The sequence below is a fragment of the Pelecanus crispus genome, chromosome 6, assembly GCF_030463565.1.
Source record: "Pelecanus crispus isolate bPelCri1 chromosome 6, bPelCri1.pri, whole genome shotgun sequence".
NCBI classification, from domain to species: domain Eukaryota; kingdom Metazoa; phylum Chordata; class Aves; order Pelecaniformes; family Pelecanidae; genus Pelecanus; species Pelecanus crispus.
The window spans coordinates 14,000,159-14,013,530 of NC_134648.1; the positions used below are offsets into that span (position 1 = coordinate 14,000,159).

At 45.4% G+C, this 13,372-nt stretch overlaps 1 protein-coding gene across 3 annotated transcripts in view; it reads left to right on the forward strand.

Annotated features, from left to right (window-relative positions):
• The window catches only part of DENND2B (DENN domain containing 2B), a 76,774-nt gene that overhangs the window by 62,371 nt on the left and 1,031 nt on the right, over positions 1–13,372 (forward strand). For all 3 annotated transcript variants that reach the window (XM_075711774.1, XM_075711775.1, XM_075711777.1), the window contains 4 exons: positions 8,595–8,772; positions 9,932–9,973; positions 11,025–11,136; positions 12,106–12,345. In XM_075711774.1, the coding sequence (XP_075567889.1) occupies positions 8,595–8,772; positions 9,932–9,973; positions 11,025–11,136; positions 12,106–12,345 (572 nt within the window). The remainder of the gene's footprint in view (positions 1–8,594; positions 8,773–9,931; positions 9,974–11,024; positions 11,137–12,105; positions 12,346–13,372) is intronic.

Here is a 13,372-nt window from a genome sequence, read left to right on the forward strand (position 1 = left end):
TGCCTGTCCCCTCATGCTTTGTTTTAATTGGTGAAGCCAGGCATGAACTGACTATAATTCCTGCTGCTCTGTAATCATTAGAAATAGTTTTTCTGTCAGTGTCCAGATAAATTACTGTGTTAGAATTAATTTGCGTCAAACAGCAATAAGCTGAGCACAAATTCTGGTGTTTGTTTTGATCATAATCTTCTGTCTTTCTCATACTGGTAAATATAACCATTGTGGAGGAAACTTGTATTTTCAGTTTGAAAATTATTTCTGACAGAAACTGTGTTTTTATGTCTGTCTGCTTATCGGCAGGCTGTGCGTAGTGGGGCAAGGGGGAAGCGGTACAGAAGTGGCTGAAGTGTACGAGCACCGGTTATATTTGATTTGCATCTGTACCACAAGCGAACTCGGAGCCTCTGCCATGCGCATTCAGCTACGCTGGTGTCTGACTTTCCCTCCTGCAGCTGCAGCCCCTCTCAGCATCTCTGGTACTGAACGAGGATGGGTAATTGCCATCAGACAGCCTCACAGTCCTTCCATCTGCCTACAGCAACAGGGAGGAACAAGTTTCACAGGGACCTAATGATTTGGCCACATGTGTGTGACAGAGCTTTATCTATCATCATATTAAATTGTCTTCCCTGGTCCTTGCGTCGTTCGGCCCAGCCAGTCACCGTCTTGTGCCTTAGTTTGCATCTCAGCTTCTTTGCCCTTAGTTCATGTTTCCTTTTCACCTGCCCACCAGGCTCATTTTGTCTTCCACCCCTCCCTGCCTGTTCTGCCTCACAGGTCTTATTTTTACCCCTTTGCATTTAATTCAGCCTCCTCCCTTTTCTCCCTCCCTTTCCCTCTCGTTCCCTGGGGCTCCCTGCAAGATGAAGATGATCTTCCTCTCCCAGCTGAGCCTCCCATTTCTCTGTGTAGCCCCAGGCTACAAGGGAAAGGAAGGTGCTGCTCAGCGTGAAGAATTTCTTCTGAAGAAATTAGCAGCTAAATAAGTCTCTTTTTAGTACGCACAAAATTATTCTTTTAAGATAGCTTCTAACATAACCAAATCGGACTGAGTTTAGACATCACTAGTAGAAGTCCTCGGTACACAGAACACCCCCTCCTGCCAGCCTTCAAGTCCTTGCCACCAAAGCATGCCACTCTTTCACAGAAAAGGGCAGCAAAGGAAGCGTATCTTTTTTAATCTGGCTTTGGAAGCAAACTGATCTGATGCCAAGCAAGGGGGTTAGGTTAGCTGACCTCCTGAGGTCTCATCCCACCTGAATTACTTTATGATTCTGTATCATTTTGCCTGAAATTGGAAAACAAAATAGTTATCCAGAGGCAGACACACAAGTGTAAAAATTTCAGTGAAAACAAATTAAATTTTGAATCCTGATCATATGAAAACAGTGCCTTACAAATGAAAGCAATCCTACAAATAGGCAGGTCTCCCAGACCAGTCAGTAATTGCACACAGAGGTATCCTTTAATCCCTAATCAGCAGTGATGTTACCCATGACAGCTTCGCTTCTCAAAAAATCTCCATTTCAGCTTTGCTTCAGTATTAGTTTACAAGCACAAAGGTATATATTGCTTCATGTTGTTCCTGGTGAGAAGGTTATCCTATACGCTTCCTGCAGTCGTGTTCTGCCAAGGCCCCCTCCCTGCCCTCTCTGCATCCGATGCTGCGCCTCTGAATGTGCCTGTTGTTACTGAGCACGTGTGCTTGCACGTTCCCAAACTTGGGGCCGCAGCCGTGCAGTCAGACGGCTCCATCGCCATGCTCTCTTTTTCTCTAGCAATGACTCACGTGATTTTATTTTGAAATGTTCACGGGGTAGGTCGTCTTGCTAAAAAGCTGCAAGAACATGTAGTTTCTTTGGTTTGAGTCAAAAGAGAGGAATTGAAGACTTTTTCCCTTTTAAACATCCTAGAATGGTAACAGAGAAACAATCAGCAATAATTTTGCATAGGAAGAAACACTGTCATGTCTGACACTTTTATACTGGCTAGAAAACTGGAGATGTCCTGCACCATTGTATCAAAGACTTTCTTGAATTCTCATTTTATTCATCCCTGCCCTATTTGGTGAGTAGCTGCTGCTATCTGGGTTAATGAAACCTGTCCTCACAGCACAGCAGCCCCAGGAGTGCAGCATAAGCCATTTATCTGGGGGCTCTGGGTGCACACAGCTTCAGAAGAAGGGTGCCTGGGTGTCAAGGGGGATACTGGAGCTGAGCGCTCACACTGTGGAGCAAGGAGAAAGCAGTAACATCTCCCTGTTGTCAGCCAGCTCTTCTGACAGGCCAGGGATCCTCAAGGGCTTGCTTTAAAAACTGGCCTTCCGCAGGAATGCTGCAGGAGCTGATTAGAGTGAGACAGCTGGAGTATGGAGACTGTCACGTATGATACTGATACATTTTCATTAATATCTTGTCCCTGATGCTATTACTTAGTCTTATCCACCTGAATAAAAGTGCTGCTATTATTTATTCTTATCCACCCAGCGAAACCTTTATTTTTTCAGAGCTTAGGTGTGTATTGTATCTGGCACAGCACAGTTCTGCTCCGAATTACTGCCTGCACAGTAACACCAATCCTACGTGCACTCCATCTCCCATCCAAACTGTAGCAGTCCGCTACAATTTTTACTTCTGTTTTCTCTTTACTTGATGCTTTTCAAACTTTCTGCTTTGTCCTTCCCCTCCACCGCTGCAGTCCGTGTGTGTTGAAGGGGGGAGATGAGGCAAATCCTCGGCCCTGTAGCCTTTTCTCAGAGCCTTTTAGAGAGTCCTCTGCAAACCTCTCAGATCATTTTATCTTGCAGCATTGTCACAGACTTCTCCTTCTCTCTTTCTCAGAGATTGGAGTTAATCCAGGACTTGGGGAGGCATTGAAGGGTGTAGGAGGGAAGTGTCAGGCGTCTGGTTTTGCCACACAGTTCATCAGTGGCACAAGGGTAGGAGCTATCACGGAAGAGCACGGCTGTGGCCTGTGATGAGGCATGTGGGTGTGCAATACTCACCTGAGTCGAGGTGTTACATCTGGGAAGGATGGAGCCTCCAGACTCCAACCTCAAGTGGGAGGAAGCTCTGCCGAGCAGATGAGAGGATGTGGGTCAGGGAGGTAACTCAGTTGCAGAGCAGTTGTGGGCTGGAGCATGTATGCGTTAACATAGCAGATGAAACAGTTCAGCAAATGTGGACAGAGTAACATAATTAAATCAGCAGGAAGAAATGAGAAACATGAAAAGGTTGTGGAAAAGTAAACATGGTCTGTGGAAACGCTTCTTTGTGAATTTACATTTTTGGCTACATTTCTCCATCCAAGGAAGCGGAGGGACCAGATTCTGACAATTGGTCCCAGTCCTGTAGATGGTCCAGAGCATTGGCATAGCACAGAGCTGGCACCAGCCCTGGGGTGATGGAGCCACTGTGGGGCTTGGCCCCACTTGTAAGGGGTGGTCCTCCCTCCCCTCCTGGCTGAGTAAACTTGTCTGTCCTTTGGGAAAGCAGGAGGAGGAGGAGGAAGGGGAAGGGATATTCTGACCTTCCTCTCCTTCAAGGTAAATGCCAAAATGACTGTGGAGATGCACAAGAGTAGCAAGGTAGGATCAGGGAGCCCTGCCAGCAAATCTGTGCTAGAGGCTTACTCCTGGAATTAGGAGATGCTCAGGGTGTGAGGCTCCCTTTGGGTCTGTGAGAAATTGTAGGTGGTAGAGGGGGAAGTGAGAAGGAATATAACTTTTGGCTATTATAAAGGAAAGAGAATTATCAAGTGTATCTGTGGAATATTTCCAACGTGAGTAGTATGTGTAACTGAATACGACTTTAACATTTCATGAGAGTTGGTGACTTGCAGTATGCAACGAGCCATGGTTCTCTGAAACAGACACATCCAGCACTAGCATCCGCATCGGCAGTGCTCCCCGCAGCCAGGGCAGTGTCCGTTCACTGTTCAACAGCAGACAACGTCTGTTTCTCAGAATATGGTTATTGTGCTGTGATTAGATATTAATGTAGGCTAGACTTGTGGTTATTCGTTGGTTGACCAACCCAGAAATTGATAGCAGACATTCTCCTATCTAAAGGACAGCAAGTGTTCTTGTTAACTCAAAGTTAAGTCACATTAATTTGCTTTTGACATAGGCCTAAACCATGGTCACAAGCAGTCCCCACAATTTGGCTGAATCACGGTAACGTCTGAAATTCCTGTGCTTCGGCTCTTAGTCTGAGCCTTGTGTCTCCACAGCCAAGTACACAACAAGGAAAAGTTTCTATGTGCAATGATTTGGAAAACAAAATAGCCTAGAGGAAGAGAAATCAAATTTGAGTGGGAAAGAAGCATTGTCGTCTTTTGCCTGTAACATGATAAAAGATCTCTTCTTCAAGAGATGTTTTAATGATAATATAGCCTTTCCATATCTGAAAATATTTATCAAGTTGTATATTTGTAAATGTAAAGGAAAAATGTCTCTAATTTCCTATAATTATTGGTAGACTTATAGTGAAAATGTCAGAAATGTGTGATTAAGAATGTCTCAATAAGACTACATAATTTCATAATAATACTTTCATGGGGAGAAGGTCAAACACAAGTTTTTTTTAATCTAGTGAATAAAAGGAACAGGAAAAACCAACACCAAGGCAAATTCTGAATAATTTTTAACCATGGAAATTATAACCATGGAAAAATACCTGGAAGTAGAAGTGGTGGATTTCCTGTGTTTTGAAATCAACTGAAACTGGGCATTTTTCTAGAAATTGTTCACTAATTTTGCTTTAGCGGAGTGCAAATTATTGGGATGAGTACAGGATAATGGGATGAGTTCAGTAGCGTAGGCTGTGTAGTATGGCTAGATAGTATGGCCTTACATATCTGTATATAAGAAAATTCCCTTATCCCACAAAACTTGCAAACACAGTCACTTTTTCAAAGTCAATTACTGTTAGTAGACTTACTCTGCGCGTACAGTTAAACGTGTGTGGGGGACAGCCTGTAGCTGACAGGGCAGAGAGATGTGCTGGGTTTAAGCCTCTACCCATCAGCAGCTCTGCAGAGCAGGCTGGCAGAGTAGCCCACATCTCCGGGGCAGGATGAGAGCTTGGCGTTAGTGCTGCGGGCACGGGACAGTGGCACTACCTGTGTATCACGCCAGCACAGCGCTGGGACCCCGGGCACAGCTGGCCCCGTGTCAGGCACTGTACGGGGGTGGCTGGAGCCCTGGGATCATCATAGCGCGTCTCCCACTTGCGCACGACTCCGGCAGCGCTTACCCTCAGAAGTATGCGATGGTTTATGTTCCTCATTAGTGCGTGACTCATGCAACAGTTTGGTTTCTTGTGCCCATGTATAAAATTACCTGCATATGGGTAATGTAAAAAGTGTTTTCCAGTAGGACGACAGCTAGAACATTATGCAGCATTCCTGTAAAACTGCACAGACCAAACGAAAAAGCCCACTCTCAAAACCAGCTCTCTGTATTATCAAAGCTGCCCTGGACTATGAATCATAGAATCATAGAATGCTTTGGGTTGGAAGGGACCTTTAGAGGTCATCTAGCCCCACCCCCCTGCAGTGAGCAGGGACAGCTTTAACTACATCAGGTTGCTCAGAGCCCCATCCAACCTGACCTGGAATGTTTCTAGGGATGGGGCCTCTACCACCTCTCTGGGCAACCTGTTCCAGTGCTTCACCACCCTCATTGTAAAAAATTTCTTTCTAATGTCTATTCTAAATCTATTCTTCTTTAGTTTAAATCCATTATTCCTTGTCCTGTCACAACAGGCCTTGCTAAAAAGATTCTCCCCATCTTTCCTGTAGGCCCCCTTTAGGTACTGAAAGGCCACAATAAGGTCTCCTCGCAGCCTTCTCTTCTCCAGGCTGAACAACCCCAACTCTCTCAGCCTGGCCTCATAGGAGAGGTGCTCCAGACCTTGGATCATTTTGGTGGCGCCCTTCTGGACCCGCTCCAGCAGGTCCATGTCCTTCTTGTGCTGAGGAAAAAGTGAAAAGTGAAAACATTTTCAAAATCTAATTTCTTTGACTATTCTCTTGCTTTACTTTGTGTGCTTCACACACTTTAAAGAAAATAAATCTTACTTCTTATAAATAAACCTTACTTCTTATTTCTCATAAACAAGAACAGTGGGACAATGTGTAGGTTGCACATCTTGAAGGAAAAACGGGAGTGGACTTGGTTTCCCAGGGTCGGGCTTTCTTTTTCATTTACCAAACATGCTTCTCATGAATAGTACCCTTTTAAAAGGATCTGAACCATATTTTAAAGATTTAAACTGGGGGTTCCCTTACATCCATCGTCTCTGAATTTGACCTTACAGAATGTAAAAACCTCACGCTGAAGTGAAAGGTGTGTATCCTTTCTAATTATGAATCTTTCCAGCTACGGAAGAGACACGGGCACTTTGCACAAGCAAGAGTTTGGTAACAGCGTGTGGGACTCCCACTGCCCTCTGCACGAGCAGTGTCCGGGAGGGACGGCAGCGGGCGATTCTGGGGATTGAAAGTTCGGAGTGAGTGTTTCATGGGGGTCAGCCTGAGACATCTCACAGGGAAAGATTTTCTGAGGCTGAATTTTGAAAAACTGTGTGCAGAGCGTTAAAATGCACAGGCTGAGGTGCTGGCAACGGGGATGGTGTGACCCATGGGACATTGGCAGAGCAGAGCAGGGTGCTGCCGCAGGACACCCCCGCCATGGCCACTTGCGGCGTTCAGCTGCTGCCTTGCCCCAGCCAGCTCCCAGGAAAACTCCGGAAGAGAAACCGGTGTCCTGGGCTGGATCCCGAAGCCTCCCCTAGCGTGGGAATAGCATGCACGAGAGGATGCAGGGGCTGATTTACGTCACAGCACTGCGTGTAAAACAACAAGTTACAAAAGGGCATTTTATAGAAAGGAAAAGAATACTAACCGAATATCAGAAGAATGTTTGTCTTCCTGCTTTTAACTTAACATGGCTCTTTTTTTTTAGTTGCTCAGCTAAGATGACTGAATTTGTAGTAGCTGAAAATGCCAGAGAGTCATTAAAGTGAGCCTGAGAAAGTGCTGGGAGTCTGTCCCATGCTCCACAGCTCTTCTGAAATACACCACTATGCTTGCTATGGTAGGCACTTGAGACCAAAATACGAGTCAATGGCAGCACCGTTGCCTGCTATAAAAAAAAATTAGAGAAACACATCATTTTACAACAAACTGGTGTCAGACAATATATGTTATAAAATCATGCTATTGATAGATGTTAAAGGAAATGTCAAGTAAAAAAACCCAACAGATTATTTGCAGTCAAGACAAGCATTTGCTCTTCCCCAACCTTTTCTCTCCTTATCCTCTAATTCTCACTTTTTCCATTCAGCAAACTTCAAAAGTTAATCACTGACAGGAACAAACAGGTGAAACCTTCCTTCTGGCCTTGGAATAACCCAAAACTAAAAATGCTCGTGAGGGTTATTCCAGTGGAGGTCTGATGCCACCTAAAGTCTCCAACAAGTCTTGCAGTAGAATAAGTCATTTTCCCCCAGCATTCTCAAGCAGCAACAGCTCTGAAGTTATTAGTTATTTATAGTTCTTTGTGGCTACATTAAGCACAGCAGAAGTTTGCACTGTGAGAAAATTAGCTCAGTCATGCTGGGCTGGGTAAAAATCCAAATTTCTGTCATCCTCAGCCTGTAAGAAGCAGACGTCGTAACTCACTCCAGAATCAAAGCTCTGTAACAGAGAGCCTGTCTTTATTCCCCTGATGCTAAAACTAGCTTGGTAATGATGTTCCTTTATTTTTAACATTTGGAAACCATGTGACTGTACAAGGGAATCAGCTTCAGTAGATGGAAGAACAACGTATGCAAGACATTTTCCATGAATTATATTAAGCCCTGGTATTTAGGGGATACTGATATATATTTTAGAGTACCCTACTGAGCAAGGTTAATGACTTTATCATTACAGTTGGTGAATAAGCCCATCAAAATGTATTGCAATAAAAATATGCTGTTGTCACAAAAACTTTGAAAAATACCTTGCTTTTACTAGACTTCCTTTGGAGCAAGTATTGATTGTTGGGGTGTTTTTACATCTGATTTCGTAGGATTTTTCTTTAGGATTTTTTTTTCAATTTTTTTTTTTTTTTTCTTTTTCATTTTCCCTTGTTTGTGCATTAGCGCTCAACATAAAAACATCATTATCATGTGTTGTTACTACTGACCTGGTTGTAACAGCCAAGAACTGAAATTGCTTTTCGATTTTAAGCATCATTCAAAGTGGCTGCTGTTGAGTGCTGTTGGGAATATTAAACCTCATCTTCTAGATCAAAGTGCCTCCTTACGGCTATAATGAAATGAATTGATTCTAGTATTTTACCGTTAGTTTCAAGTCACCTAGAGGTGGGCACGAGAGGAGCTACCACACCACACAGTACAGAAGTGGTATGGACTGGAAGGGGACAAAGGCAGCCTGAAGTCAAAAGTGATATGTTAAAAGGCACCCAGGGAAACTGGAGCAGCCCCTTGGGCACTTGCATTTTAACACGCTAAGTTTATCAGCAGGTGGTAAGTATTGTGGATGAAGAACAAGCTCTGCTAACATGGTTGTTCCTCTCTCTCCAGCACCCTCTCGAGCTGCTCGCACGCCGTGGTGGCCCTACTGTACCCCTTCTCCTGGCAGCACACCTTCATTCCTGTTCTGCCCTCATCCATGATTGACATCGTGTGCTGCCCTACCCCCTTCCTGGTGGGACTGCTCTCCAGCTCTCTGCCCAAACTGAAGGAGCTGCCTGTAGAGGAGGTAGGAGCTGGCACCGGAATCGTTTGCCTGGAGTAAAGCTGGCCTCACCCTGGAGAGGGCCTGCCATTCGCACATAAATCCTCATCTTTAATTTTTAACCTGCCTCTTTGTTTCTTCTCTGCCTACTTCTCATGGGCAACTGCCTCTTGGTAGTTGTACTTGATAGCAGGTACTGCAGTACCTACTGCAGTAGTAGGTTTAGTCTTCTCTTTATTCTGCCCCTCTTCCCATACCTGGCACCTTGACAGAGAGAAGTGAACGTTAACCTGGTCAACAAGGAAGTACAGTGTAAATACGCTGATTTGTTCTGATTTTGTCATACCTGGAACAAGAAGAGGAAGACATGAAGTGCCATCTGCTGTGACACCTATTAATGCTAATGGAAGTTGTGCATGAAGCCATAGCCAGCAAGCCAGCACAGAAAATAAAACCTTTAAGGCTTTTTTTTTTTTTTTTTTTTACTTCTAAGACTTTTGTTAATACTATATTGGAAATCAAATAAGAGTTGCACTTCATCAGCTCTTCCAGTAAAATACCATAAAAATACTCAAGGCCACACTCTTCTCTCTTACTCCTATTAGTTTCCTGTCATTTTTCTATGAAATTTATGAAATTTTCTTTTCTTATGCTTACTTTCAAGGCTTTCTGTGCCTCTGGCCCATGTAAATCTCTACTCTGTTTTCCTCCCACTTTCCTAACATTGCTCTCCCACATCTTCCCAGCTCCGTCTCTCAGCTTTGCTGCTTTATTATCATTAATATTTCACACCCTTGCCCTTCAGAAGCCCTGCTGCCTCAAATGACACCGTTTTCTTTAAACCCCTCTGAAATGCTTTTCATCTGCATGTTAACAAAAAAGATTAGCAATAACTTGCTTAGGTTTAAGAAAAAAGACCTGCCTAACCCGTGCAGGTTTTTTTGCATATTAACCTAGTATGAGATCTGTTGTATCTAACTATGTTAAATTAGACTTTAAGCTCTAAAGAAAAACTTCATCTTCTTGTTTTATAAAGCACACAACCTGTTGTTCCACAGTAGCAATTTGATTCACATTGAGGCTTGGGACAATTCAGATGGTCTTTCGCTATTAAAAGGCAGACACAAATGAATGTTTTTGGTCTCTTCAGATATATTTCACTATAGTGTTTTCTTTTCTTTAGGCTTTGATGGTTAACCTGGGATCTGATCGATTCATCAGACAGGTAACGTACAGCTTGAAATGTTGCCATGCAGTCCAGCAAGCTGTTCACTCCTATAGTATGATTAAGTTTCTTTGATTAGAGATATTTGGCAGGAATTGTGCAGTGGGAAAGAGATTAGGGAAAAAAAAGTGTTCCTTTTCTGTTTCACCTGCAAATAAGTAACTCAGGTATGCAAAAGGGATTGAGGCTGTGACTGTCAGACGAAATCAAGAACTGTATTCACAGTGCAAAGAAAACATCCAAAGATAATAACATCATGTAAGCAAGAAAACTCACACTGTTGGAGGTGAAAAGGACAAAAATTGCAAAGAAAAGTTTCTGAGTGAGAGAGGAAAGGTGAGAAAGAGTTTAATGTGGTAGGAAAAGCAGGAGCCTTGTAAACAGGGAGATGAAGGATCACCATCTCCTGATAGTAATGTAGCACTGAATAACGTCAAAAATAACAGTCTGCAGGTTAGACGAGTAAACTTTCTTGTACGATTCCCTGGAAGATACCGTTGGTGAATAGTGGTTGCAGAGCTGAGATTCTTGTGTCTACTCGCTTTTGCTGAACAAGCATTAAATAAGATAGAATCATAGAATCATTTAGGTTGGAAAAGACCTTTAAGATCATCGACAACAGCAGGGGGAAAGCCCAGAAAACAAGATATACTAGAATATAAATAAAAACAACTGTTGAGAACCAAAGAAGCTGCCTAAAACCAACTAGAACAGCTGTGTGTACATGGTAGCTAGGCTTTGCATGATGTGTATTTAGTTAAAAACAACTATTTGGACTCTTTGTCATGTAAAGAGCTGATTCCAAGTTTCTATATGTTTACCTTGCTTTTTGGATTATCATTCCTGACTTCAATCTCATTAAGAGTGACAAGAAATTTTGTTTAGAAATACATGATAGTTGCACATCGATTTACATTATTTTGTTTATGTAGGCATAACAGTAGCAGATACAAAATGCTTTTCTTCTGAATTTTAAACCTTGCAAAAGTATTTGCTGTAGTTGCTGCACAGATTAATGTGATCTAAAGATTTTTTTTTTTTCCTCTGTCAGATGGATGATGAAGACACACTATTACCTAGAAAATTGCAAGCCGCTCTGGAGCAGGCACTAGAGAGAAAGAATGAACTGATAAATCAGGATTCAGATAGTGATTCAGATGATGGTAAGTTCATTTGGAAACAGGGAGTTGTATAAATAAGCATGTAGTATTGTGACTTTCCACCCAGGAGAAAGAAAGATGGGTCTTTAGTACTCAAATACCTTTTGTGACATCAAAGATAGTCTCTGAACACACAGGGAATGGGACTGATAGCATCAACCCACAGTAATACATTGTCAGCAGTCTATTTAATTTCTTTGTAAATGACTTGCACTCCCATGAGTACCTCTAAACCTTTACTCAGGCAGAGGCTTGCAGTTAACCTGGCCCTAATTCAATCCAGATAACTATACATGCTTCGGGGTGTGTCTGAGTTTGGAGTTGCTCTCGGTGCTGAGTATATTCAGGGGAGAGAAGCAGGTACCTCCAGAAAATAGTTTCAGTGCAAGAGGGGCTGAGTTGCCTCTGAAGGTTCATATTTCTCTCCAGCAATTATAAAAACATCCCAGGGTGAATTTAAATGCCTGTGGTTAAAAGGTATGAAACAGGCCCCTATTTCTACTCATCTGTGTTACGTATGTAAAACTATTTTAACATCTCAGAAATTATGAAAACCCAAATTCTGCAACGTACACTTTTTGATCAGTTCTTGGTAAAGGCAAATTTTAATTCTGAGTCATTCAGAAGCTTCTCAAGAAAACTTACTCAAGAGTTAAAATATGAGGTATAATTCTGATGAAGCACCCACAAAATTTTTAATTTTCTGAGCTGTGTCCTGAGGTTTTGTATTTCTCATTGACTCTTGGTTATGAAACACCAGTTATGTACACCGGCACCCCTGAGTGTGAAGCTGTTACCCTTTTCCCTAGCTGAGGTATATCCAGGGCTGCAAGGAGCCGGTGCCACTCCTTTCGGTCCTTTGCACGGCGTCAGTACACCGCCAGATGACAGTACCTGGCCCCGTGTGGGTGATGATGTGGAGAGCTCCGGTAGCAGCTGATTTTGGTGTCTTATTGCCGCCTTATTTTGCAGAATGTAACACCCTGAATGGATTAGTGTCTGAGGTTTTTATCCGATTCTTTGTGGAGACAGTTGGCCATTATTCCCTGTTCCTAACCCAGAATGAAAAAGGAGAGCGTGCCTTCCAAAGGGAGGCTTTCCGTAAATCTGTGGCCTCCAAGAGCATCCGCCGCTTCTTGGAAGTTTTCATGGAATCCCAAATGTTTGCTGGCTTCATCCAGGACAGAGAGCTGAGAAAATGCAGGGCAAAAGGTAAGGGTGGGTTTCTTCCCTGCCAGGCGGGTTACTTGTGCTCCGCACAGGTCCCGCGGCCGGCGTCTCGGTCTACTGCCAGAGCTCAGCGAATTCCGTAGGGCTGACAGATCTCCCGAAACACACCGTCCGCTGCTTGTGGGCCTAGAGCGGAGCCACGGCGGTGATAATACACAGGCTTTAACCAGACGCATACTCGCATCCCAGCGCCTTAAATCACTCCAAGGCCAAACTGGGAACGATCCCGCGAAGGGCGCTGCCCGTCCCTGACGGGAAACCGCCCCAGAGGCTGCCTGCCAGTGCGCGCGGGGCAAAGCGCCACGGCATTCCTAAGACAAAACCCAAAAAGGTTGATTTAAATTTGGGTGCCTGGGGGCGGCCCTCCAGGCCGGCCCCGCTGCGGGGCGCGGGGCTCCCGCTCCCGCTCCCGCCTGGGGGCCGCCGCGAGGCGGGGCGGGGCGGCCGCGCGTGCGCCTGCGCCTGCGCTGCAGCGCCGCCTGCGGGAGCTGCGCGGGGAGCGGCCCCACGGCCCCGGCGCGCGGGACGGTGAGCGGGGCGGGCGGCGCGGCGCGGCCCGGCCCGGCCCGGCCCGGCCCAGCCCAGCCCAGCCCAGCCCAGCCCGGCGGCCCGGGGCGCTCCGGCCCTGCTGCTGGGGCGGGCCCACCCCACCGGCCGGGCTGCAGCCGCGGAGCAGGGCGGCGCTGCGAGGCGGCGGCGCAGAGCGCGGCCGCTCTGAGCCCCGGCGGGGCGGGCGGCTGGGCCGGCAAGGGCCGCCCTGCCCTCAGGGGTGCTGCGGGGCCGGCGAGGGCCGCCCTCCCCCCTGCCTTTTGCCCCCTACCCCCCCGGAATCCTTTCCCCTTCCCGTCAGGTCTGGGGCTCGCCGTGCCTGTCCTGGTGCCGCGTGACACTGAACAGCCCCTTACCGGCGGTGGCATTTTATAGTGTTGCAAAGGACTGTAAAAGTGAAAAGTTGAGAGTGCGCAGGCCGGGGGGAAATGGGTTCAGCCTGACGCAGCTCATGCCGGCT